The 26,258-nt window shown below is 38.0% G+C and overlaps 1 protein-coding gene and 1 long non-coding RNA gene across 52 annotated transcripts in view; one reads left to right on the forward strand and one right to left on the reverse strand.

Annotated features, from left to right (window-relative positions):
- Nucleotides 1–26,258, reverse strand: part of LOC108003363 (calcium/calmodulin-dependent protein kinase type II alpha chain) — a 125,563-nt gene that overhangs the window by 85,019 nt on the left and 14,286 nt on the right. For all 50 annotated transcript variants that reach the window (XM_062073726.1, XM_062073706.1, XM_062073735.1 and 47 more), the window contains exon 2: nt 4–98. In XM_062073726.1, the coding sequence (XP_061929710.1) occupies nt 4–98 (95 nt within the window). The remainder of the gene's footprint in view (nt 1–3; nt 99–26,258) is intronic.
- Nucleotides 1,775–26,258, forward strand: part of LOC114578204 (uncharacterized) — a 32,381-nt gene continuing 7,897 nt past the window's right edge. The window contains exons 1-2 of one of the 2 annotated variants that reach the window (XR_009829493.1): nt 1,775–2,138; nt 8,601–8,844. This is a non-coding gene — a long non-coding RNA (uncharacterized LOC114578204). Of the gene's footprint in view, nt 2,139–6,019; nt 6,362–8,600; nt 8,845–26,258 lie in introns of those variants that run through there. The other variant, XR_009829494.1, reaches the window with a different exon arrangement.

Genomic DNA, 26,258 nt, shown 5'->3' on the forward strand with positions numbered 1-26,258 from the left:
TACCTCTGGCGGTGAGTTTTTTCGTGTTTATGATCTTCGCAGCGAATTCGTGACCAGTGCTCTTCTGAACGCATCGTCGAACCACAGAGAAGGCACCCCTGAAACGAAGAGAGATCGTTAAATTCGCCCAATAGGATCCAAGATCTCGAGGAGAGAACGATAAAACTAACAAAAAGCGATACGATTAATCCGTTAACGAGCTCGACTCATAACTGCTCTCCAAACTTTGTGAAACGTGTACGTATGTATGTATATTTGGCCTCCTCGAACGACTGGAATATACTGGAATATCGTCGAAGGCTGGAACTTTGTCGATTACAATATGACTGTGCAATATAGAAATGGTTATTGGATAATTTATCTTAAATCTTTAAATTTTGAAATAATAGAAAAAGTGAAAAGTATAATGTATATCCGATTAAAAACGACTTAGAAAGAATAGGAAATCGAGCATCGAAGTAAAGTTAGGGGAATATAAGTCGAGAATCAGCTTCGAAACGCAATTGTTTTCTCTGGATAGTGTCTTTTGTCTCTTAAAAATCGGATGACGAGAAAAAAGAAGCGGGTGTGGGCGAAAGATGACCCAGATCTACATCGGTGCAATTAACGAGCGAAAAGAATTGAACTTCCGGGGCTCGTTATTATTCCAGAAATATTATTTATTCTCGTCGATCTTATTCTTTCATCAATTGAAATTGACGAAGATCGTTTAAAGAATAGACGAGCAAAAAAACTCAAAGAAAAATTAAGAATTCGAAAGAAATGTTTTTTTTTTCTAAGTGAGCACAAGAATCTTCGAGGATTATAATAATAAGAATATTAATGAATGAGTGAATCAATATTTGTGAAATTGTTTTGTCTTATTTTTTTTTTTTTTTGAAATAACACTTCCAGAAGCGACTTTATAACTGACAATTTGAAATTGAAATTTTTACGAATTCTCTGATACACATCAATCAAATACTTGCATCTCTCATAAAGATTCCATGATAGGTAGATTTTACATCTTCGTAATGCTCAAATATTAACATTGTAATCATTCAAATATTCCTTACAATCTCTGGTAAAACTTCCACAATTTTCGGCTATTCGTTATTCATTTCTCCATTTACGTATTATTTGTTCACAAAGTCGAAAATCTAAAAGATGGAATAATACATTAAAAATTAGAATCAAAACTGCAAAAAAGAATTGAATAACGTAAATCAATCAAAAAAAGAATAAAATAGAAAATAAAACATTACCAAGTTAGCTCTTAATAGATTAAACGGTAAATCTAACCTAAAAATTTTTAGCTTTGCTTTTCAAACGATTTTTCTAAATCTCAAATATCTTTGCCTACCATCTATCATCCAAAGTAATAGTATCACGATAAAGAAGAGAAGAAAAAGGGAAAAAAGAGGAGAAAAGCTTAACAAAAGAGGAGAAAAAAGTAAGAAAAAAAAGAAATAAAACGTAAGGACGAAAGGTCAAGTCTTGCACAACGTTTCACAGAGAGTCGTCGCGTATAGTATCCTTCGTTGAAGTAGTTCAAGGCAGAACGCATCGGCGCAAACGCAACCTTAATGTTTCATCCTGCAGCGCCGCGGTTGCTCCTGCGCTTAGTCTGCAAAGGAAAAAGGGCGAGGCCCCCCACCTCTTGGTCCCTATGGTGACCAATCATTACCGGAGAATGCCGATCTATTTGGATCACATGCTACTCACTAGATTATACTAGTGCCAAAAATGCGATAATACCAACGATTCGTAGCATACTTCAGAAGGTTAGAATCTTTTTAGTTATATTATTACGTTTATTGTCGAAACATGGTATATTGCGTTTAAATAGTGAATTTCTCAAAATCTGACGCGAATATTAACAATAATGTTTGTTGGCTTGATATTTAATCATATTCTTGTTTCGAAGATATTGTTTAAATAGTTTTGCTTAGAAACTTGGTCGCGTTTAATGCGTATATCTTTACTACATGCAAGTCTTTGAGGTTAAGAATGCTCTGAGTGGATGGAACGAGGCAAGAAGTATTTTATTCATATAGAATGATTACGAGTGTGAATGTTTAAGCGTTTTGTGTAATTAATTAAAGTGAGTTGTGTGTGATATAGGAAATTGCTCGTTTACTCAGGATTTGGATGTTTTGGTAAGTAATCTTTGCAATTTGACATAATTTAGTTAAAGTCTTGAACATGATACGATTTTCTCTCTTTTATTAATTTAAATGCAATGAGAAAATTGACATAAGTGATCTAATTTCTTCTTGTACGTTACAAATCTTCTACATTAACAGAAAGTTTTTCCAAATTAAAACTTCACTTTGAACTTTTTCTTAAATGGGCTATACATCAGTATAATGTATTATTTGATTCGTCCTAATTTCTCAAACAGTATTTGATCCTTTGATCTGTTAATTCAAAGACGCTTTGAAATTTCTCATACTAACAAATCAAATTTAATTTAACATTCATGCTACAAAATATCTTAAATTTTCATTAAAAGAATCCTTTATTCTATTTTTTGCCTCCATTTTCATTTCTTTTTAACGTTTTCTCGATCGTCAATCGAGAGAAGATTCGAGAAATCGAAACATTCTTCGATTCGACACAATATCGATTATCGAATCTCTATCGAATCTTACAAGCCATTTTCGATCAAACATGGCGTCCACTTGTCGTTAATCAAAGTGCAATTCTAACTGTGATTTTCTCATAAAAAATCTTTAAACCAAAGTTCGAGAATACTTAATCAAATGTTTGTTTGCATTCGAGCAGATTTACATTTTATGGAGAATCGGTATGTATCAATTTATTAAATGATATAACAATAAAATATTGCATTTTTTTAAATGATAATAGCCGAAGTATTGTCAAGTGCTGTTGTTATTTTTATTATAAATTAGAATAATTTGGAATAATTTGGAATACTTTCCCTATTACAAGTAATATTTATAAATTTAATATTTTATAAGAAGATATTAACTTTCCAATGAAACTGAAATATAGGAAATCTAGAAATTCGTATTAAAGTCTAAAATCTTTTGGTCGAGCTTCAATATATTCATTCAAAACATTTTATGATATAAGTATACAGATTAATATATTGAATTTCCAAAAATAATTAACACATAGTATAAAATTCGTTCGCGTTTATCTCAAGAACCGTTCTCCATTTATGAAAAATTGAAAATTCCTTTGCACAATCTTCCAAGATGAATAATTCGATTACATCCAAAAATCCATCGAAATTCTCGAAAACGGCGGAAGTCGAGATGCAGATGGTTCGACAACCACGAACGAAAGGATAGACGTAGTGATTTCGAATGCAGAGCCCAACGAGGAAATATTCTCCTACCTTAGAAATATTCTATTATGCCGCAAAATCAGATTCGAATAGAAACGACGAAAGATTCGTGGAGAATTGAAACGCGAGACGAGGGCGCGAGTGAAATTTCTTCCATCTTAGAGATAGAATCCTAACCTGAGGGTGATTCGTTCGGTTTTATCGCGATACGTATCGTGTATTACAATTCCATTCGTCAGATGGATTGGCGGCCTTCGTCCTTTTTTTTTTTTTTTTTTTTAATGAATATCCGTCACGTGGACGAAGACCGGCATGGAAAAGTTTTATCGTCTACCCGGGAGACGAGAATGAATAAAGCGAAAATAAAAGGAGGGAAAGAAAAGTCGACCGGCGCTCTTTTTCTCTCCTTTTTTTTTTTTTTAATCGCTCCGCCATTCTTGCGGCTAACGTCATCGTTATTCGCTCGCCTTGCACAAAGCCTGCACGCTGCAACGGGCAAAGGACACGCTGCTCAACCTATTTTTCCTAAGGCTTCCATTTTTCGTTTTTCTATCGTTGTTTACGTCCCTGGCCAATGTAATAGGCTGAAAGAAATTTGAGGGAAAAAAATGCTGGTATAAGCAGCGTAATGAGACAATAAGGGATTAAACTTCGATTTGATTCAAAGTTTGCGTTTTAAAAGAAGATAAAATGAATATTTCTTTTTTTTTTTTTTAATTCGTGGTACAATAGAGTTTAACAATTGACTTGAGTGTGAAGTAAACCAACTTGCGTCTTAATTACGTAATCAAGGAAATTCCTCAAAGAGGAGAAGAAGAAGGTAATCATTATTATCCTCCTTTACAATAACAAAAACGAATAAAACGTTGTATCAAGGTAACTAGTCTAAAAAAAGAAGTGTACAACGCCTTTTATCATCCAAATTAATTTCCTGCATAACGAACAAGAAAGTACGTAGCTTCACCCGTTTACGCGTAATAAATTTTACGAGACTAATTATCTAGCCTACATCCCGCTCAAGCCTCTCCCGCAGCTTACCGTAAAAAAGAAGAAAGTTAAAAAGTAATTAACGAAAAGCACGAGTGCAAGGTGCTTCCACTAAATTTAATCGCAAAGAGGACGAACAACCCTAACCCACCATCCGTTTGTTTATCGCAAATTCATCTTTTTTTCGCGAAACGCGAAGCCTATATACAAGCCTATCCTTAGAAAAATTCTTTAAAAAAGAAAGGAAAGAAAGAAAAAAATCTGAAATTAGAGTCGCTCACAAATCCAGATCCAGAAAGAAAGGAAGTAAAAGAGGGGAAAAAAAATTGAAAAGGCTAAGAGAAGAAGCCCCTTGTCGGAGGAAGCCACTGACGCAGAAACGGTGGTCGAGTGACAGTGTCGGCCTTGAATCGAGCCGGTCGCTCGGCGACGTGCAACTAGGGCGTGCAAGAGCAACGATGAGCCTTCAAAGCGAAGTTTCCTGGCGACACAACGTTGTGACGACACGTCGATGCCTTTAAATACCTTTTACCCCCGTGTGCACGATGGGATAGGGATTCTAGAGAACACGGGGGCAAAGACGACGATAGGAGCCGTACAGGGTTATAAACGGTGTCCCCGGCCACCATTTTATCGCTGATCGATTTTCCTCACGACCGAATGGTGATCGCCATTACGTTACGTATCGTGTATGCGCCGGTGTGTATTTCTGTTTTGTATGCGATCCAGGGATCCTTGAATTCGTGAAGTCGACCGAAACTACGCTCGACGGAAGTCGTGAAAGAGCAGTAACTTTTTAAGAAAAGAACGAGCACGAAGCTCGTTCGAATTTACTTCTAGGAACTTTGCAATTTTTCTAGTGTAAAGACGATCGAGGATGGTTTGAGGTTAATTGATGCGTTGCTTATTTACGAGCACGACCTCGAACAGTTTGAGAGCGTATAGGGGAATCTCGTTTCTCGCAAACTTGACCTTATCGTACCATCTGGTCTCTTTTTTTCAATCCTAGCGTATCTAGTAACTAACTAGAGAACTAACTAGTGCGTAAACGGATTTCTATGCTTAAAAAAATAGTAGAGGCTATTTCGTAACGAGTAGACAGTAGTAAATCACTAATTGGAGAGGACAATTATTCGCAAACTCATCCTTAACTTACCCCTAGCTAACATCTGATCTTTGTAATCCTGGTGCATCTGGTAATTTACTAGGGAACATCGTAGACAGATGCCAATCTCGGTTGAGTGGAGAAAAGTTTTAATAAGATACAAGACTTTTGGATTTAGGCTAACTGGTTAAGCCTCCCGATAGAGCTCGAGAGAAACCGCATTTATTCATAAAGTAGAGCCTTCCTCTATTCAAACTCGCGTTATCCTCGAGCCATCTAGTTACTATCTAGTAACCCCCTCCTGCTATTCTTATTCGGTATCGTTCGAAGGAAAAGGGGGGCAGGGATTCTTATCGAGTGTCGCTTGCTGGCTCAGGAGAACTTTTAATAACTCCGTAAGAACCACGACCTCGTCGATGATCTCGACTTGGCAGCCAACTTGGCACACTCGTACCAACCTCAAAAATTTAACTAGCTGTCTTTACAATAGACGCTCAGTTGCGCGCGCAGATCCTGCAGAATCCTGACCCGCGGGCTTCTAGCGTAAAATCACATCGTAAAACGTGTCTCTATACTTCGTATACTTAGCCCAATGTTTCCTGCCCTAGTTCCCTAATGCGGAATGGCGATCAAGATGTATCGCGTGCGTGGCATCAGAGGTTATGGATCGAGAAAATAATGGGACGGGGGATAATATAAAAGGATCGTATTTAATCGATTTTTAAAATAGAAATAGAATCGTAAGTGGATGAAGTGATTTCAAGTCGCAAATTCAGATTCGTAAAAGTTGGCGATCGTCGAACGAAAGAAAAGAAAGGGATCGAGCTGAAGGAAAATTTACGAGCGAGGAAGATAGATATCTCTAGGTCGTTGGAGGAGAAGGAGGAGAAACGAAATGGTCCCTAATGGTGGATTAAATGTGATTGGCCGGGTCCTAAATGGATGATCGATATATTAAAGAAGCGTGCACGAAGGTAACGATCACGCGGTTCATCTTTCACGGAGAACGAAAAGAATTATCCAGCGCGCAAGGGATAGGAAGACGACCTCACCGCACTTGCAAGATGATTTCCCTCGAGACATCTCGTTCCTCGACAAACCGTTACGGTATTACGATCGTGTCTATTTAGACGAAAAAGCCAGAAATTCGGTTAATTTCGGTTCTCGTGTAACCTTCCACTCTTCCTCTCGACCTATGTACACTCCTACGTACCCTCGTACACTCCCTAATCATTCTGGAAATACGCGGAAAATGGCTCTCCTCCACTAAGCGTAATTACAGTACCAATCTAACCTAGAAAACTTCAATGTAGAACGGTATTTTGTGCTGTGAAAAATATTTTTAGAAAATGTTGTCAGTTGTTTTCTTCGTACTTACAAGTTCAGTAGGGTTTCATAATAAAAAATTAAAAAGAATCGATCTAGCTTATAACTTCAATGGAAAATGATACTTTTCTTTTCTCCGGAAAATACCTTTACATGTTTTTCTTCGATATCTGATAAATTAACGAACAGATAGATTTCGAGGAAAAATTGGATGAGTTATGCGATCACTCTTTGTTTCCATTGTTCTTTTTTAGATTCGGATAGACACGAATTCGAGTCAAATTCAAATCTCGACAGATTTCAGATCCTATCGTTTTAAAATAATTTCCATCCTCCATTCCATCTCACGAAGATACGAAGAGCAAACCTATCCCGATACTCGCTTCCAAAGCACGAGGATCATCACGGTGAAAGATACCGGGGCAAAGTTTGATCTTTAAACAAACTACCCGTATAACTTGCTACACGCTTGGCATTGGGGATCACCGGATCGTCATAAATCCCTTTCACACTGACCCCAAGGCATTTTCAGTTTTCCGTGGTCCAGACAAAGCTTGCTCCCCCCTCCCTCCCCTCTCACTCTCATTTCGTCGCTTGAAAGTATTCCTCCCCCCTCTTCTTCCTCTCTCCTTTTCCCCTATTTTTCGCCTTTTTGTCGCCGAGCCACGCGCGTATGTATCGCGTTGTGTGTCGCGCTGTTTCGTGTCAACTGTCTGCCGAGCAGCATACGGAACAATGGAGCGGCGAGCCGAGGCTGGCTGCAATAGTTCTGCCGACGTTTCGTATTATTCATCCGTGGCCGCGATGCGAAAGAAAGGGGAAGCCACGAGAAATGGGAGGGGGAGGAGGGAGAGAGAAAGAAGAGGAGGAAAAAATGGGTGAAAAGAGCGAGGAATGAATCGTGCCACGGTTTGACAGACGAGACAACAACAACCATCACATCGATACATCACATTCGACCCTGTGTCGTCGACCCACATCTTACACGCTTTTTACTTATGAAATTGCACGAGTAAATTCTCGATTGTCCCCATTTTTTTTCTCTCGTATTCGTAGTGTATAAGCATTGTTTAAGTAATACGAGAGTGGATGAGAACTGGATCGCGAAGAGTAGCAAAAACGTCGAATAAATTAGTTGTGCGGCAATCTTTCGAAGATTGTATGATTGAATTATAAATAAAGGGGGATAGGAAATTTAAATGTTGAAAATAGGTAATTAATCTTGGAAACACGAGAGAAATAATTTCGCGAAAATTGAATTCGCTTCGAGTTCGAAGCGGGAGGAGGAAAGAGAATCGCGCTTATAGAATCTCTTCCAGAAAAATTTCTCATCGCCCCCTGATTTAAATGTAAAAATCTCTGGGCGGGCAACTCTCGACTTTTTCAGAAAGAGAATTTATACGAGTACACTACACCTATTCCCAATGCTCTCGCTCCTTCCTTCCGCGAACTCGAGAACCAACCCCTTAAATTTCTTAAATTTAAATTTTCTCCACGAATCGTGCCACCCTGAAAAACGATCCCATAATCCACACGTGTCCCCCTTTTCCTCGAAACGCCAACGATTCGTGATTCTTCAACTCGATCGTGGAGGACGAAAATTTTCAATTCGAAGTTAACTATAAAAGTTTAAGTTACTCGAATATCGTTCGAAACATCGAATAACCCTCCTCAGAAACCCTACAAGGCAACATCTTTTCAAAGTAGCGATCGAAAAATATTGTATCGATATGCTTATCATTAAAAAATTCTACGATTCTTCCGACAAATTCTTCGATTTTTCTTCCTTCTTCGAACACTGGTCGTCTGTGTATACTCGTAAATGTTATTTCTTGAAGCAAGTTTATTCGAAATTTCAACTGATGAAAATTTCCAACTATTTTTCAGCCCGAGTCTCGGTGTGGAGGAATATACTCGGCGAGTGTAGGCCGTGGTGGAAGGGTGGTGAGGGTTGGCCGGGCGGGGATGGCTTTAACCGGTCGATACTTGGTTCCACAAGCGTTACACTAGGAAGGGGTGCGGGAGGAGCGTGGCACAGCCCTGATCCTGTTGGCCGGACATCGACGTTTGCCAGCCGGACGTGTAATCGCGGAAGAGAGCTAAGACGGATGCCAAGCATGAAGATATTCGGGTACGTTCACCTATCGAATTAACCTACTGAGCTGGAGAATCTTGATTGCCTCCTCTTTTTTTTCCCACTTTGGATATTTTATTAACGAAAATTTTCGAATCGATTGCATTTGGAATTACGATTCTCGTTTGTGGTAAGATTAAACAGTTTTGAAACGTGATTGTTTATGACAAATTTTGAGCAGATGAACGAAGATTATCGATCCGAGAAATATTTCCTTCAATTTTGAGATAAATGTGGGTAAACTGAATGTCAATAAATGAAAAAGCACATGCTAACGTAACGATTTTAAAATATAACAATGCGCAAAGTTTAAATGATTTCAAAACGTGGACACGTGGATGTTTTAGACATCATAGTAAATTTAATTTTCCACTTGCAAAACCGACATTATTTTCCGTTGTGCGCTGTTGTTGTGCGATTGTTACGAATCGTTATTCGCAACTGCATTACAGTCGAATCGAATTATAAACTTGCGGATGTCGCGCGATCATCAAAAATTAAATTCAATTTTACTTTCGACTTGATATTCCTTTTCTCTCTTTTCCCAAAATCTCAATAATACGATCGAAAGAAATATTCAAGGAGCAATTATAATAAATATCGTAACGATAAAATTGAACGCGAATAGTTGCTTTTCATCCCATTATTTTCCCCGCAAAATGGCACTGAAAACGTATTCGGGAAACAATAGAAAATTCAACAAACAAATCCCGCGAAACACTTAAGCGGCAAATGCAACGAGGCCCTCGTACGTTTCCAGCCTGGACTCGTCGATATCGATTCGTAATCTCGTCGAGGAACAAGCGTGTCCACTCCACTCCTCGTGTAAAAATAGGAAACGCGATGCTGCGACATTAACTCCCCCTGCTACGGCAAAAAGATTAGAAATCCCTGCTCCTGACAACTCCTCCTCCATCCTTCGATCCCTTGTTTACCTTGGGGGAGGAAAAAATTGGCGGACAGTAACCAGACCAATATCGACATGGCTTAATTAAACGTCACGACGCGTTTCTCGTTTCGAAGGGTCAAAGTTGAGATCGATAGCGAGTTCCAACGTTTCGGAAGTGCCTTCGAGTCCGGAAATTGCGTCGGATCGGCTGATAATAGGACGATCGAAAAAGAAATCCTTTTCTCCTTTCGTTATTAACGATCGGCCCCTTTTGGAAATTTACAAGTTTTCCTACAATCGCACCGTTGATAAACCCCTTAAGAAAATTATCGAGAGAAGGATAATAATAAGGATAAAAATCCGTAGATGCTTAAATCAATCGGTACCGTAAATATGACCACGTTGACAAGTCGAACGTGTGCGTTGGAGGCTTGGAGGCGTTTCCGTAACGCAAACAAACAAATAATGATCGCATTGGGCGAATGGGAGCGAGATAAAAATAGCAACGTTCGCGTGTTAAACGCGGATGTAAGGAAACCCGCTCCGGTTCGTTTCCTTGTGATCGATTCGGAGGCGGCCCCTTCTAGATACATAACACACGGATTTACCAATAATAGGAGGTAACCGGGTAATGGTGGCTAAACCTAGCCCCGTATCACTGTATACACGATCTAAATTATGCCTTAGCCAGGCTATTTAAACGCTAGAACGATAGAAGTAGTATCTGGCTGTGTGCTGTAGGGAGAGTGGGGGGAGACGTCAGAATAATAATTCGTGCGGGTAATTTATGCGTCGTTTCGACGAGATGATTAACTCGGGATCGTTCTCTGTACGTGTTTAATCGCTCGTATCGATTATTGAAATTCTGCGCGCGGGGCAATCCTACGAGGGATTCGTCGAACGAAAGGGGGAGCCCTCGAATTCCATCGTCGCGCGAATTCGATTAGATTTTCTTCCTTTCGTCTATCATATCTTGTGATTTCGACTAACGAAACGAATGATAAGATAAGTAATCGTGGATACAAAATTAGGTAACGGAGAAAACGGTGAAGGTTGAAGTCGCTTTTTGATTTATTCCGATATCTCAATCGGTTGTCGAGATACGGCCAGTCGAAGTATCGAAGACGAGAGATTACGAATGGGTCCGCGACCCAGTGACCCATATTCTTTCCTGGAAATGCGTGCTACGATCTTCCAAGAATCGTGTACCTACTTTCTTCCAAGAATTCTCTGTCACTCGCCCGCTGTTTGGGATAGGTCAGTGGGATTAATTACGGTCGAAACGATTAAAAATTACTCTTCTCTTTACGCGACGATATCTCGGGAACCGGAAGTCGTATCGAGATAAACTAAAAGGCGTTTCAAAGGGGAAGGTTCCGCGCTTCCAACGATCGTTGACACGTTCACCGGAAGTGGTTATCTTCGGAGTTACAGCGGTTCAAAGTTTTCTTAATTTTAATCGAGTTTAAACGATTAATTTTTTACGCGATATCTCGGAACAAACGGAAAAGCGTTTTAAAGATCGTTCACCGGAAGTCACTATCTTCGAAGTTATCACATTTTTGAATGTGATTCGTCGAGTGGAAATTCCTAGATCGTGCGACGCATATTTTTGCAGGATAAAATAAATGTAATATTTCATTTTTAGGAGTGAGTCAACACATCCAACGAGTTTCCACACTTGCACAAGGTCCGAATAAAAATATCACAGTGAAATATTAAAAAATTTATCTCGTAACAAATACACGAAATGTTTAATGTTAATATAATATCGCGATGAATTTTTAATATCCACCGCGATAAATCAAAAATTTTCTCCCCAATATTTTCCACATATAAACAATCGCAAATTGAAATACAATTTCCAGAAACGCATTAATCTAATAATCAAAAGAGAATTATTATATCGATACATCAAAATAAAAACTTATCCCTTCGAAAATCATACAAAAATTCATCACGATGAATTCATCTCTCCACCAGATAATCTCGCTAATCGTTTCATCAGTAAGTGATCGAATTACACTCTACGATTGTACGAATATACATGGAAATTCAGAAACGGAAGAACGCAATTTCTGGAACCCGTTCTCAAATCGTAAAACGATCCTTTCAAGAATTTTTAACACCATCGCGCAAGAAAAAGGAAAAATCGAAATTCTCCCTCTCTTTCTCCTTAATCCCCTCGGTATTCCCGGAAGTCGTGGATGGAAGACGCGACGTTGGCGCGTTAAAAGAATCGTTAAGAAAGTAATTTCAACCGACACGGCGATTACGACTCTTTCCACCGCTTAAGCGCATCGGTCGCGCAGAAATTGATCTCTCCCCGCGCTCTCTTCTCTTTTCTTTTTCGAGCGGAGTGAAAGAGGCTACTAGAAATTTGCTTTTCAAAGAGGACCCATCCTCGAAGCAACGCCGCGTAAAAAGATAAAAGGATGAATTATTCTATTTTCCTCTTACGCCCTCCGCCCTCCCTTCTCTCTAATCAAGCGCGGATAAAGCTTCACGGATTCGAGGAAAGATAGAAATATATAGCTTCCTCCTCTATCTTTCGTTTCTCTTCCCAATTCCCATCTCAAAAAGAGACGCCCAACGAGCGTAACTCGATACCCAGATAAGTACTAATTAGTCATGTGTAAGGCCGATCTAATTACGATACACGAGGACGAGGTCGAGCATCGAGCGAGAGAAAATGGGAACCTTGAAAACGGAAGAACAGCTACTTAACGCGTGACACAGTTAATATGGCTCGTTGGCAAACGCGACGGATCCACATTTCTCTCTCGACAAAACGCGTGAGACGCGATTAATCGGGGACAATGCACGACGAATCGTGCAGCGCTCGGTTATATTCGTGTTCCTTTCGAATTGCGCGATCTTTATGGAATGTTGCGAAGTTTGGAAAAATTGTATCGACAACTGAATCGTCTCCATTCGATTTCATCGTGAACAGATTTCTTAAAATTAATGGAGTATACAATTGTAGAAGAGGGAAAAGTGGTATAGAAAATTTGAATGGCATCGAATCGTGAATATAATTCGATGATTACATCTTAAATTGATAATTTCGGCGGGATTATTGGAACTGAATTAAATTATAATTGAAACGATTAAACGATTCTCGTACACGGGTATTTATAAAAGAATAATAATCTCTGATATTCTCGATATACGCGAAAGAAACGAATTATAAAAAGTAATTGCGTTAAATATATACGCTAATTTAAATACATATTCATCGAGCGTTCGGATAATCAATCACTCGACTCGATCCACATAATTTGCATAATCGACATTCCATCTTTCTCTTCAATCTGAACAGTCTATCTTCATCGATTCTTAATTTAATTCTTGATATACCATATTTACGACTAATCGACCGATTAATAATTACAAACGAAAGTGGCCAACGCGCTACTTATTCGCATGTTTCCTGAACCTCGTCTTTTTTGCGTCCAATTTTTTCCTTCCCTATAAAAATGACAAAATATATATATATATATAAAAAGATGACACTCGTCCAATAATATTTCGCGAAACGTTCGCAATTTTGCAGAGATCGTTGGAACGATTGCAGGAGAATCTCGATAAAAATGGACGCTCCTTAGCTGGGGATCGATTTCTCTCGAGTTGTTTTCATAATCGGTAAAACCAGTACTCCAGCCAAAAGATGGATAGGTATCGAGGATAAACGGACAGGGGGGAAATTCCACGTTGGTTGCAAAGTCACGTATTTATCGATCATATACTTGTGTACATGCGAATACAGAGACGATGGAATGGCGATAAAACCGGGTTGAAAATTTTTTAAGCTTTTTTTTTTTTTTAAAGCAAACTCGCGCGCTTTACAAATTCGGCGTGGAATTCGGTATTTTTTAATGGATTCGATTCGATATCGATTTTAATTACGTAAATAAGCGAGTTTGTTGTCCAAAGTGCGAGGGTTTTTTTGAAAAATACGCGTGAAAACGGTTTGGATCGATACATATCTGAATTTCTAATTATGCTATAGGTGAACAAGAATGATTTATCGTGTTTGTATTAGCAGGGAAGAAATTTAAGATAGAAGAATTTGTGAAAAATTTAGGGAATTTAAATATTTTCGTGAGAATTCACTCGTCAAGTACACCTGTTAACGTTCGAGTTGATCAAAGAAAATGTTTATGTATAATTATCTGTTTGTATTTTTCGAATATTTATTTTTCCAAGCTTCTTTCTATCCGGCGTAGAAACAAAATTAATATTAATATTTCGAACAATTTATTCGAATTTATCTTAATTGGAATATTATTATATTCATTCTTGTTGTAACACGAGTTACGTAACGAGCCACCCTCGACCCTTGTATCTACTTCTTGTATCTAATTGAATTAATCATAAGATTGATTTTCCTTTTTTCTTTCTACTTCCAGTGTTAACATTCACTTATATCTCCCTCGAAAACAATCGAATAACAAGATAAACATCTATCCTCTCCACATCTATACTCTCCAATTAATTTATGAATCATTATAAAGAATTGAAGAGATCAAAAAAAAAAAAACTTATCTTTTATATTCAACCTCGTTCACCAAGATTATCCTTCGTTTAAATCGTTTCTATCTATTTCTAATTTAAAGATAAGTGTCGTATCGATTAAATCTAAACGAAATAACGTGGAATAAATCATAAAGATCGAAGGGGTTATATATTTCAGGTGATTGTTAGAGGCCTGTTGACAGAGTTTAATAATTAAAGCGCGACACATGAACGTAGGAGCCAACTTTCTGTCGTGCTTTCGGAATCGCTATAAGATAATTATTCGTCTCGCAAGTTCGCGTCATTTTCGAACGAAACTTGTGAAAGAAAGAAACATTTTCTTCGTTCGTTAACTAACGTGCATTCCTTGTGATGAATCGTTTTATTATAATTTTCAATATAGTTTATAATATATTTTCCAATTCCAATGATATTTGATTAAATTGAATGAAAAAAGTAAAAAAATATGCTTTTTGCGTACGTGTAGATTAAAAAAATAATGAATTTAATTTATTTAACGTTAAGAAAAATATATTAAATATCGATATCAAGCTTTCCCACGGTTATTTTACAAATTTCATGGATATTATTTTCGCTCCCATATTTTTTCCGCCCGGGAAGCTTCACTCCATTACGCTGTTTCCAATAATATTTTTAAAACCAACAATATTTCAGTTTCTTTCAAAAAGGCGAACAGCGGAGAAACACGATCCCTCTTCTTTACGAATATAAACTTCGATTTTTAATACCAGACTTTTTTACTGAAACCAGAATCAACAAATGTATCGCAACGTTGATAGTAAATTCATATTGGTTCAGATGGCTTTTCGATCGGAAAAAGAAAGAATCTTTGGAAGCTGCACTCGATTCAAAACTCCTTCTCGAAAAAAGCGAACGATTTATTTATCCAACAAATCCAACAACGAGTAAAACCCCCTCTAGATACATAAATCCGTGGACAATGAAATTACAGGAATATGTACAGATGCGTCGTGGAAACGAGACCAATTCTACTCTTTCTTCTTCGAGTAGGCAATAAGTAGAATCGTTGGTATGTCGCGCCCCTCCTCGAGCTCTCGACAACTGGAACAATTAAGACGGTAAAACGGTGGAAAATCGATCAGCCCAATGTTTTTTTCTTCTTCTGTGTCCCTGATATGTGTGAAAGGAAAATGAAAGGAAAGGAAGAAAAATAGGAGGAGAAGAATCGTCGTTTTTGACAAGAAATTTTTATTCTCGCTCCTCCTTTTGGATTTATTCCTTTACATCTCTCTTGCGCAACGCGAGATTAATAATCGTTACACGAAATTGGAAAAGGCGCGACATCGTGTTGAAATAAGAAACAGAATAAGAAATTTTCAAATTCAGATTATTTTCCAATCATATTTTCTCGTCCATAAAACGTCCATAAAAATTCGTCAGAGATCATGACGTTTTCGAGCAAACAGAAAATTAATGGAAAGAGACAAAGAAGGAGATTCGAAACAGGGGATGAAGAAGGGGGCTCGAATAAAATTTTCAAATGGAACGTCTTTTCCCTCGTTCCAAGGGAGATATTAAATATAAAGAAAATGTGCTCAATGTCTCTTCATTTTACCATCGCGTTTACTTTTGATTTAGAAAAGAAATTTTAAAATCGTTGATCTCGTATTCTCTTACATATCTTTTACAATTTGTTCTAATAAAAATGAAACCGATCCTTTTTTCTTTCTTGAGCATATAAACGTAAAGTTGTCAAAATTTTTGAACTTGTATTTACAGTGCAGTTACTTTATCGTGTATCGATTAACGATTAGCCAATTCTCTCGGCCATTATTTTGGTCATCTGTCGGTCTGGGAAGAGAGCAGAAAGCTGTCGAAATTAGGGGAAACTGGAGAAAAAATTGCTTCCACCAAATGAAACTTGCCACTTCGAGCGATTGCCACGAACGGTTTCGATTCTCCTCTTCTTTTTCACCCAATTCTCCCTCTTTACGTGTTCTCGAATTCTCGTTGCCTCTTCTCTAAATCGTTGTCGATAAATTCACAATTTTTGTTTCTTTCTCCTCCCGAGAACTTTATTATTTTTCCTCCGTTTCCAGAATTGAAATTGTCAATTGTTTCGAACGATACGTTTAAATTTACCCTGTCGACGAATCAACGTAACATTTTTCAATACCATTTTTTCCTTTTTTTTGTCCTCCATATGTGTTTGCGATTATAGAATTTTTTAAAGAGCTCAATCGACATTTCAATCGTCACTGTCGGTGAATTTTATTAATATTTTTCCTTCTTTTCCCTTGAAATCTCGATGAAAATCGATTCCTGAGATTCGAAATTAATTTTAAAAATCTCCATCCCCATAATGCGCATGGAACGGGCTCTTGGAACGAGGTTTAATCCAGCGGATGTAACACTGGGAGACATTTTTACGCTCGCAATAAAACCAGGTTTAATCCGTCCCTCCGTTTAATCCAAACAGTCGTTTCCTTTAATTATTCCAGACTAACGAGATTTCGTTGCACTTGGCGAACAGAAACTTAACTTGCGATTCGAAACTGTTCGTACGTAAATTTTCGTTTCCACTTCGATTCAGAATATCGATTCCTCCCCTATCCATTCGCAAAATACGTTTAAATTATTGGAAACGGAGAAAGAAAGATCTAATTTTTTTTTTTTTGGATCATTTTTCATCCTTCGCGATTGTTCATATGCTAATTAGAAAATGATAAATGGTGGTAGTTTCCTATTCCAAAAAAAAAGAAGAAGAAGAAGAAGAAGAAGAAATTTCGTTCCATCGATTGTAGAGAATTGTTACAAATATCTTCCTTTGTGTTTATTCATACGATAATATTAATTTATTTTTATCTTGTGTTTTATTCAAAATTTATCGATTCGTCATTTATTCGATTCATTAATCAAAAGTAGAGAATAAATATCACGGAAAGGTGACAAATATCTTTTTCGAATATATTTTCATAAAGAGTTATTGCGATTAATATTAAATTGAAAAATAAAAAGTAAAGAATGTTAGGGAAAAGATTTTTTTTGTTTTTTTTTTTAACAAGAATCGTTTGATGCAAGAAGAGATTATTAATAGTATCTCTGTAGATGAAGTCGTAAAGGTCGAATGGATATCAACTTCAATTTTTCAAATGGAATTATATAATTTTTAACATGCTAATCGATGCAGCTGGTTATTTTCTATAAAGAGATATCGAAGCTATTTATCTATGAAAAGTCGTTAGTGTAGGATGTTTATTATATGCATTTACGAAAAATTTTGCACAGAGTGCAAATACAAAAAGATGCAAAAAATCCAAGCTATAATGATGATACATTGAAACAAATTTCTGCTGCATGCCTTTAGTCATTAAAAATTCACGTTTCCACGAGCACGTTTGTGGTCTGTAATCATTAGTGTAAAAGATATAAGTTAATATTTGTAAAACTTATTATTGTGAAAGACAGGAAGAGTTGTTGCAATATAAGATATAACTATAATTTACAATATCCTCTAAAACTAATGATTCTTCGATGCAAATAGTCTCATTATACTTTTTTTTTTTTCTAAGAAATAACGAGCTGCATTAATTAACTGCATAAAATTACATAATTCCATTTAAAAAATTAAAGCGTAACCTTTACTTACTTACTCCGTTCAGAGAAAACATTATTAACATTGCATAACATGTGTATCGTCACTTTGTATCAATAAGTTTCCCCACTCGCGTTTCTTTTAAGAAAGAATATTTAGATAAAATCGACACTGCATCCAGTTGTTGCGGATAAGAATTTCAACTTTGTTGAATTTGAACTTTTCAACGTGTTCAATATACGATCTTAAAATTGCTACAATTAATTAATTTGATCGATTATTTTATTAATTGCTTACTTATTTCCCAATTTTTCTTGGCGCCAACGAAAGAATATTCGTTCCTTTAAGTGTCCCATTATATATACGCAATATTCAAATTATTATTCATTAATTTCAATCTTTTCAATCGATACATAACAAATATCTATTCTCGAATAGATTTACACATTTAATAAAATCGCGCGACAACGAGCTAATAACCTTTAACCTTTATAATTTATACGGTATAGCACATAATATTTATTTATTCTTCGTCACGCCATCACCTGCCTATAAAAGCTGCCATAAACACCAATCTCCCGAATGTACGATCGTATTATATCGAGGAGGAATGAAACACGAGGAGGAGGCCAATTGCCATTTTTCATTCCTCCTTTCAAATATTTCCATACTGTCCCCAACCTCTCCCTCCCTCTCGAAAGGGTACAATTTCCCAACAGGCAGGGTGTGCGTTATATACCCGCCATAAACAAATCCCGGCGTGAAATAAAATACGATTCTCCGCAAGGTGGAAAAAGGATATCGATCCGCCTAGAAATCCCCGAGCGTATCCCATAATTTTTACCAACCACCCTAAACCAACTTTCCATGCTCGAAACGTCGAGCTACCATAAACGCCACACCATATATATATTGGTGAATACAGTGAATGTTTCAATTCCTGTTACAGGGTGCAAAAGAGTTTATCCCCTTCTCTGGTGACGATACGCCATAGTTTTAAGAAATAAGGGTTAGAAATGATTCGAATCGGCCAAGATGGTGTTGCGAAAGAATTGTAATTCGAGATTTCGTGTTCGTTTTATCTTGTTGTTACATGAAATCCTATTACAGGGTGCAAAGGAGTTATCCCCTAGTATTATTTGAATAAGAATAATTAACAGAATAAATAATTATTAATATAATTAAAATAATAATTGAATAAGAAATGATTCGAATCGGCCAAGATGGTGTTGCGAAAGAATTGTAATTCGAGATTTCGTGTTCGTTTTATCTTGTTGTTACATGAAATCCTATTACAGGGTGCAAATGAGTTATCCCCTAGTATTATTTGAGAAATAAGGGTTGAATAAGAATAATTAATATAATTAAAATAATAATTGAATAAGAAATGATTCGAGTCGGCCAAGATGGTGTTGCGAAAGAATTATAATTCGTGTTCGTTTTATCTTGCGAATTGTTACACGAATTTCTATTACAGGGTGCAAAGGAGTTTACAATAAGGATACAGATTTAAGAAATAAGGGTTAGAAATGAAATTATATACGTAGTGTTATAATTCTATATTTCGCTTCCTTTCCGATTTGAACTAGAAATCGTTGGACAAGTGAGTGTATTTTAATTCTTACTTTAAGGGGTTGGAAATTAAATAATAAACGGTTCGTCATCGAGGAGAGGCGTGGTGGATTCGAAGGATTAATTCTACAGCGAGACAGCCACGCGGTTATGACATTTCTCCGGCGTGTTGTGTAGCGAAATTCTGGCGCCGTCAATTATTTATAGTCGTTCTAAACATACACGCGCCGGCCGCCCCGTTGAATTGGATTAGAAAATGTCTGTCCCGCGCTAGAGTAACGCGTGTAACACGGAACTAGGGAAATTATCTTCGTTCAACGAGGATTATTTTCGTGCGGATCTTCCCCTACCCTTCGAGGCCCCGTTCCGCCTCGACCTGTCCACGAACGAATTAGTCAAACGGGACGCGTTCGAGCACACGCGTGGCTCAATGCGAATCGAAGAATCGTCGAACGACCGAAATCTCGAAATTTTGGGGAAATGCTTTTGATCTCGAACATACTTTTATTATTCTCTTGGATTTTTGGACTTTTTGGGGAGAGGGAAAAAGAGGATTTTTATCGTATACCTTTCGAAATTGTTGGATTTTTGAGTTTTTGTTTATCATTTGTTTTTTGAGAGGATGAAAGGGGTTGGGACGAGTGCTTTGGGAATATTTATATTGCGTTATCCGTTGGGATTTGAATTTTTTGAGACTTTTTTTTGTTGTTGCGATTTTTGCACGGAGGATGAAAGGGATTGGAATGAACACTTTGGATTTATACGCGACTTTTATTGCACATCTTTTCAAATTTTTGAATTTTTGTTATTATTTGCACATCCATCTTTTCAAGATGGAGGGATTGAATCGAAAGAATAGCTCTGACGATTCTGATATCATGTATCGCAAGTTTATCGAGAGATTAAAAGAAACGAGATTCGATATAAACGCGGGTCCTCGACGTATCGTGGCTGAAAATAAGTCTGCCTTCGATCCCAAAAATAATATTTTCAAGATGGAATCTACAGGAAAAGACTTCGAGTCACTTGGAGCAATTTTAAATCGAGAATCAAACAGGAGACAGATTTTTAATTTATCGAGCGTGATGTAACTGAAAAAGAAAAGAAAAAAGATCTCCTTGCCGTCGAGATCTTCAGTTATATTTTTCAGTAAACAGAATCAATAAACTTAAAAATAATGTATCTCCGTCCTCTTGACTCGATGATCTCGATTCTTCCACCGCGATTTGAAACTTTCAAAACCGAAACGGGGGAGAGTCGATAAGTAAAACCGTAGTATTTCACTTAAGTCGAACAACTTCTCGGTTAATCTTCCAGCCGAGCGTTAAAAAAGCAATTTCCTATCAGAAAGTACCGATCCAGCTCACGTACTCGATCACTCCGTGAACCTTAAGCCTCGACGTAAAAACCGAGAACAACTTTCTCCGCCTTTGCTAATCCTCGAGAAATCTATGAGAAACCAATTAAATCCCGAGAAACATCGCTTGTAAAATCACTTTGAAGAATCAATTTCAAATCATTATCAATTTTCCAATCAATGATAATAATATTTAACGAAGATTACTTTCCACAAACTCGAGAATCTCTTGTTCCTTTTTGTATTTCATTGATACAACAACGATAAATCTCGACGAAAAATGAAGAAGAAAAAAAATCGAATACGTTGGAACAGAGAAATCTTCCAAAAATCGTCGACTCGGTTAAAAAGAAACCTAATGATAAACAATTTTTTTAAAAACTCGAAGATCCACAGAGCAAGATCCGCAATTTCGATCGTGTGATCCCGCTCAATTATTCACGCGCTCCACGAGAGAACAGGATGGATATGGGGGATGCGCGTGAAATTTTAATTCGGGCGAGGTGGGATCGCCGTGATATCGATTAAACTTGAGAAGCGCGGGGCTGGGCCCTGGCCGGATTAAGAAGACTTCTCGTGAGAACGATTTCTCGTGGGCTGGAAGCGGCGTGAAACTTTTAAGGCCTCGGGATTTGCCGGTGTAAAATTTCTCGGCCGATCATCCCTTTTCCAACCGGATATTTCCAATCGGGAAATCCACGCCGAGTCGAGGTTTATTTCGAAATGAATCCAGCCTTGAATTTTCTTATTCTTGCTTCGTGAGGAAACATCCGACCGGATTAACTTTCGATCGATAAATAAAAGAGGATTGATTCGAATCGGCGCGTTACGAGTATGGACGAAGTACGAAAGTTTCTGGGCTGGAGATTTGAATTTTCAAGTTTTACTCGAACATTCTTCTACGATGGTTTATTAGATTAATATTCTGGGTGGGGAGTGATCGATTGAATGGAACGATTGGGAGGAGGAGCGAACGAGAAAGAAGTTTAAATTTTCTTCTAGATTGATATTCCAGTTGATATCTCCCTTACTTTATACTTTCGCCAAAAGTAACCATGTTATGTTCTTCTTCATAACAATTCATCGAAAAATATATTTCTATAATTATAATGGGATAACGATGTCGCTTAACGAAAGAAAAAGAATCGAGGGAGGCAAACTGCTCTTCCACCAGTACTCCACAAGCGCGGACATAGATCCCTGGATAATCCGCCATCTTCTTTCGCGATCCTTTATTAATAGCGGAGAGTGATAGAAAGGAGAGTGTACGCAAAGTTGCTGGATGGATGTCTCGTCATTAGGACGAGGGAAACGGCCGGTGCGAGGTCAGCAGACGATGAAATTCCTGAACCGCGTGTTGCATAGTTCTGCAGGCCTATTTTCGTCCTGTACCGCTTGCTATTATTAGGAGCTGGCGGCGAGAAGGGAAAGGGAAGAGGGAAAGGGAGGGAGGGGCGGCGAAGAAGTCGGCGCGACGAAGATGGAAGAGAAGAGGAAGAGATAGGAAGAGAGAATGGTCGAACGCTGTGCAACGTCCACCCAACGGTTTTAAAACGTGCGCACGGTGCGTGACACGCGACACACGTGTGAGCCGAATTTGTCCACCGATCGCGAAAACACGTGATCCTCGCGCACGCGCATATCGAATATCACTGTGTATATAATCTGCCTATGGTGTATTTCGAGGTGCACGAGCGCGGCTTAAGTGTACCGTGGTGGATACACGCGGGATGGGATCCACCGCGCTAAAAATAGCGCGGAACACGTATTTCCGGACCTACGGCAACCGAGCTATTGTGACACGGTGAAAGTGCCACCTCTCTTTCTCTCCTTTACAATTTTCGCTCGCAACACTCTTCCGGCTGTGATCCATAAGGAGAAATTGTCGTGCGGTTTCTCGTCCTTTTCTCACGATCGCGATTAAAATGTTTTTACGTGTATGCAGCATTAGAAATAGCATTTAGAAATTATTGAATTGTTCGAAAGTAAGTAAACGTGTCGGTAATTTCTAATTGAGAGATAGGAATGAACGAGAATTGGTGAAATGGGAATTGTATAGATGATGTTTGGTAAATTATTTTGTATTTTTCTCTTCTTGTTCGACCAGTTAAATTAAGTATCGTCGCCCATTTAGGCTATCGATTCATGGGAGGAAGGACAGAGATAAGCCGCAATGCGTCAATTATGTAATGAACATTAAGCACCCGGCTCGAGCTGATTTGCTAATTCTCTCGAATATGGGACGTGGAGAATTGGTGATGCATTGTTATGGGGGGTCGCTGGGCGTGGTGGTGATTCAAGCCAATTCGAAAGTTAGAGCCGAAACGATCAGATTTGGTTTATAGCGTGGCTTTGGCCCGTGACAGCGGTGAATTTCGGCCTGAATTGTCGCGAAAAATTCCTCGGTCGAGGAATATGCTAATGAATACGAGTGATCGAACGAAAATATGAATAGATCGCAGTTAGATGCAAATTTAAATTTTTATGGGTACAAATATACGATTTTGACGAAGATCTTTCTGGTATAATTAAATTGGCAGGTATCAAAAAAGGATTAAAGGGATCGATACATTTTGATGAATTCGAATATCGATTAAAATTATTCTTGGGCTGATAGATTTTTTTTTTAAAAAAAGAGGTAATGAAAATGGACGAAAACGTGAATTGGCGCTTGATATTGCGCTTTGCTCGTTTCACACTCGGCTACTTTTTTTTTTTTTTTTTTTTTCATTTCATCTAGACTAAAGCGGCGTGACGTTTTACACGGGAGCATGTCTGTTCCCGTTAATCAGTGGGACGCAAAAAATGAGGCGACACCGGAGGCGCCACGGCTAATGAATTTACGAGCAAATCCTGCAATTTCGTGCGCACGTGTCGCACAGGGGTGAACTCGAATTTGATTCCAGCCCCTGCCTCCCTTATTTTCCCGCCATTAACCCCGTCGGATGAAAACAGTCCTCTCTGAAACTCTGAAAACGACCACCATCATTTCCCATGAATTTCAATTTCCATTAATCACAATTTTAAAAGGTACAGGAAGCCTGCTGTCGTCCAGGAATTCTATATTGTTCTAACTTCAATTGAAAATAAAAATCTTATCCCTTGGAGATAATAATTTCAACGATAACTAACGTTCGGGAAATGGAAAATTCTTTGTTAATACTCTTTTATTTTTAATTTGAAGGAAAGAACGGTGCGCGTTTTACCGAAGCTTCTAGATTTTAAAAGTCTCTGAACTGAAATTATTTTGCAACATAACGGAACAAATTTATGAAACCGTACGAAACGTCAATTTTCCATAACGAGAGAGAGGAATAAATTAATATACGTAAAGAGGAAATGAAGAGAAAAGGGGGAGAGGGAGGATCGATAACGTTTAGATTATCACAATGAAAAATGCAACATCTCCACGTGTAACGCGAATTATACATTGTATGAATATAGAATCCAATTCCCCCTTATCTTACGCAACCACGTTTTAATAATACGTGGCCGACGTAAAAACACGCGACAATATTCCACGGTTATGTCGCATGTATATAAGTAAGCAGCAGAGACACGAGCTCCGTTTTATCGATCGAGCCAGTCGCCTCGGGAAATGTCTCCAGGGAGGAACCCGCAGGACACGTGAGTTACCCTCTTATACCGAGCGTATCCGAATCGAGACGATTTGTGCCGAAGTCTGGGCTAGGCTCACGCGAATCTGGTGAACAGAAATTTCTCTAACGAGCCACTGGGAAATTGTTACGGCTGTTCTGGGGGCTAGGGAATTTCTCTATCCTAGTATAGTTATTACTAGCCGCGTTTTGGGGTCTCCAGCAACGCTCCAACGATTTTACGCGGACGTGATTTTAAGGAAATGGAATACCGTGGAGCGGAGGGTGAATGTAGGTTATATATACGATGGTATATAACGTTGACATAGAAGACGGTTTAGTGGAGAGTGTTTTTTGGGAAATAGAATTTGCTGTATAAGTAACGAATGTAGGTTATATTTTATAAAACGAGAAAGAAGCAAGGGATAAGTATAAGTATATTACGCAAATAAGAATAACCTCGAAAACGAATATAATTTCGTTTGAGAAGAAACAGGAGGATGAAGAAAAGAAAATAAAAAATAGTTTCCATACTGAATATTTTACAACCAAACCAATCCATCGATAGGTAGAGAAACCTGAAAAACGCGGCTCATTAATAATCCTTTCCAACCCAAATAAGAAAACCCGTCTCGAATGGAAAAATCGATACAATCTCCATCTTTGCCCCGAGAAATTCAAGCCAAGCCAAACCTGTTGGCAATTTTCCATCCGAGGAATCGATCCGTGGAATGGTAACAAGCCCAAGGGAGGACAAGGAAGGATAAAGAGTGACTCGCGAAAATGCCGGCACACGAATGGCAAATATTTGCGGAAAGTTCGACTCGGTATTCGACCCTCGATTTTTTTCTCTCTCTCCGTTTCCACTTCATATCGTTCACAGTGTTTCTCCACCGAGAATGAGATAAAAAAAAAAAAAAAGAAAGAAAAACCGACGTAGGAAAAGGTTGTATCTAAGATTGTATCGCGATCAGTCCGATCGAAACGGCAGGGAATAAGTGTTGCATAAGCATAATAATATCAAAAGAGTAACGCGTTAATTAATACGTACGAGCGAGAATGCACGGTCAACGACCAGTGCGCAAAATCTCATTAAATGCAGGAGCGATCGAGAACCCCTGCCCTCCATCGAATCCACCTCCCCCTCCACGCGATATTTTCCACGCGGATATTACCGACAAATTCAACTTCGAGCTAAAGATGGATGAATTTTTCAAGCATGCATATCATCCAAAACATCCTAATATTCGAGCCACTCGAACCCGTGGGAGCTACCGATCGATTTTTGCGTATCTGAAGCTTATCAAGTTTTTACGACCGATAAGGTTTTTTCTCTCTCTTTCTCCCTCGCCATTGGGAGTTCGCGAACTTTTGCAAATGACTGTTTTTTCTTTTTTGGATTTTTTACGAGGATTTTTTTGGTTTGTAAATCGATTATCTTATCTTATCGTCGATTCTCTTTGGGCGGGTGAAGTTTATTTTAAAGTCGAATTATTATTCGTCGCACGTGCGAATGAATTATTTTATCTCTCGAGTTTAAAATTTTACGAGTCGATATGTTTGAAAAGTTGAAAAGTTTATAATGACGACGAAATGTGAAGAATCAATCGTTCGATGTTGAATTGTTTTCTTTTTTTTTAACTATACGAGGATAAAAAAGTAAAAAATCGTATAATATAGAAACTATAGAACGATCATTGGTTGGAAACGATAATTTCGATTACGTGGAAAGGAACAGAATTTAAATTGAAATGTATTTTATTTTTGAATATTGTGTACTGCTACCTTTTTTCTACCTTTTTTTCTATTTATTATCATATCGGTGATAGTGTGCTCTATTATTATTCAAATTTCACGATTATATAACTTATATATAATTCATGTGCAGCGATAATTTTAACG

This window comes from Apis cerana, linkage group LG4 (assembly GCF_029169275.1).
Source record: "Apis cerana isolate GH-2021 linkage group LG4, AcerK_1.0, whole genome shotgun sequence".
Classification (NCBI taxonomy): domain Eukaryota; kingdom Metazoa; phylum Arthropoda; class Insecta; order Hymenoptera; family Apidae; genus Apis; species Apis cerana.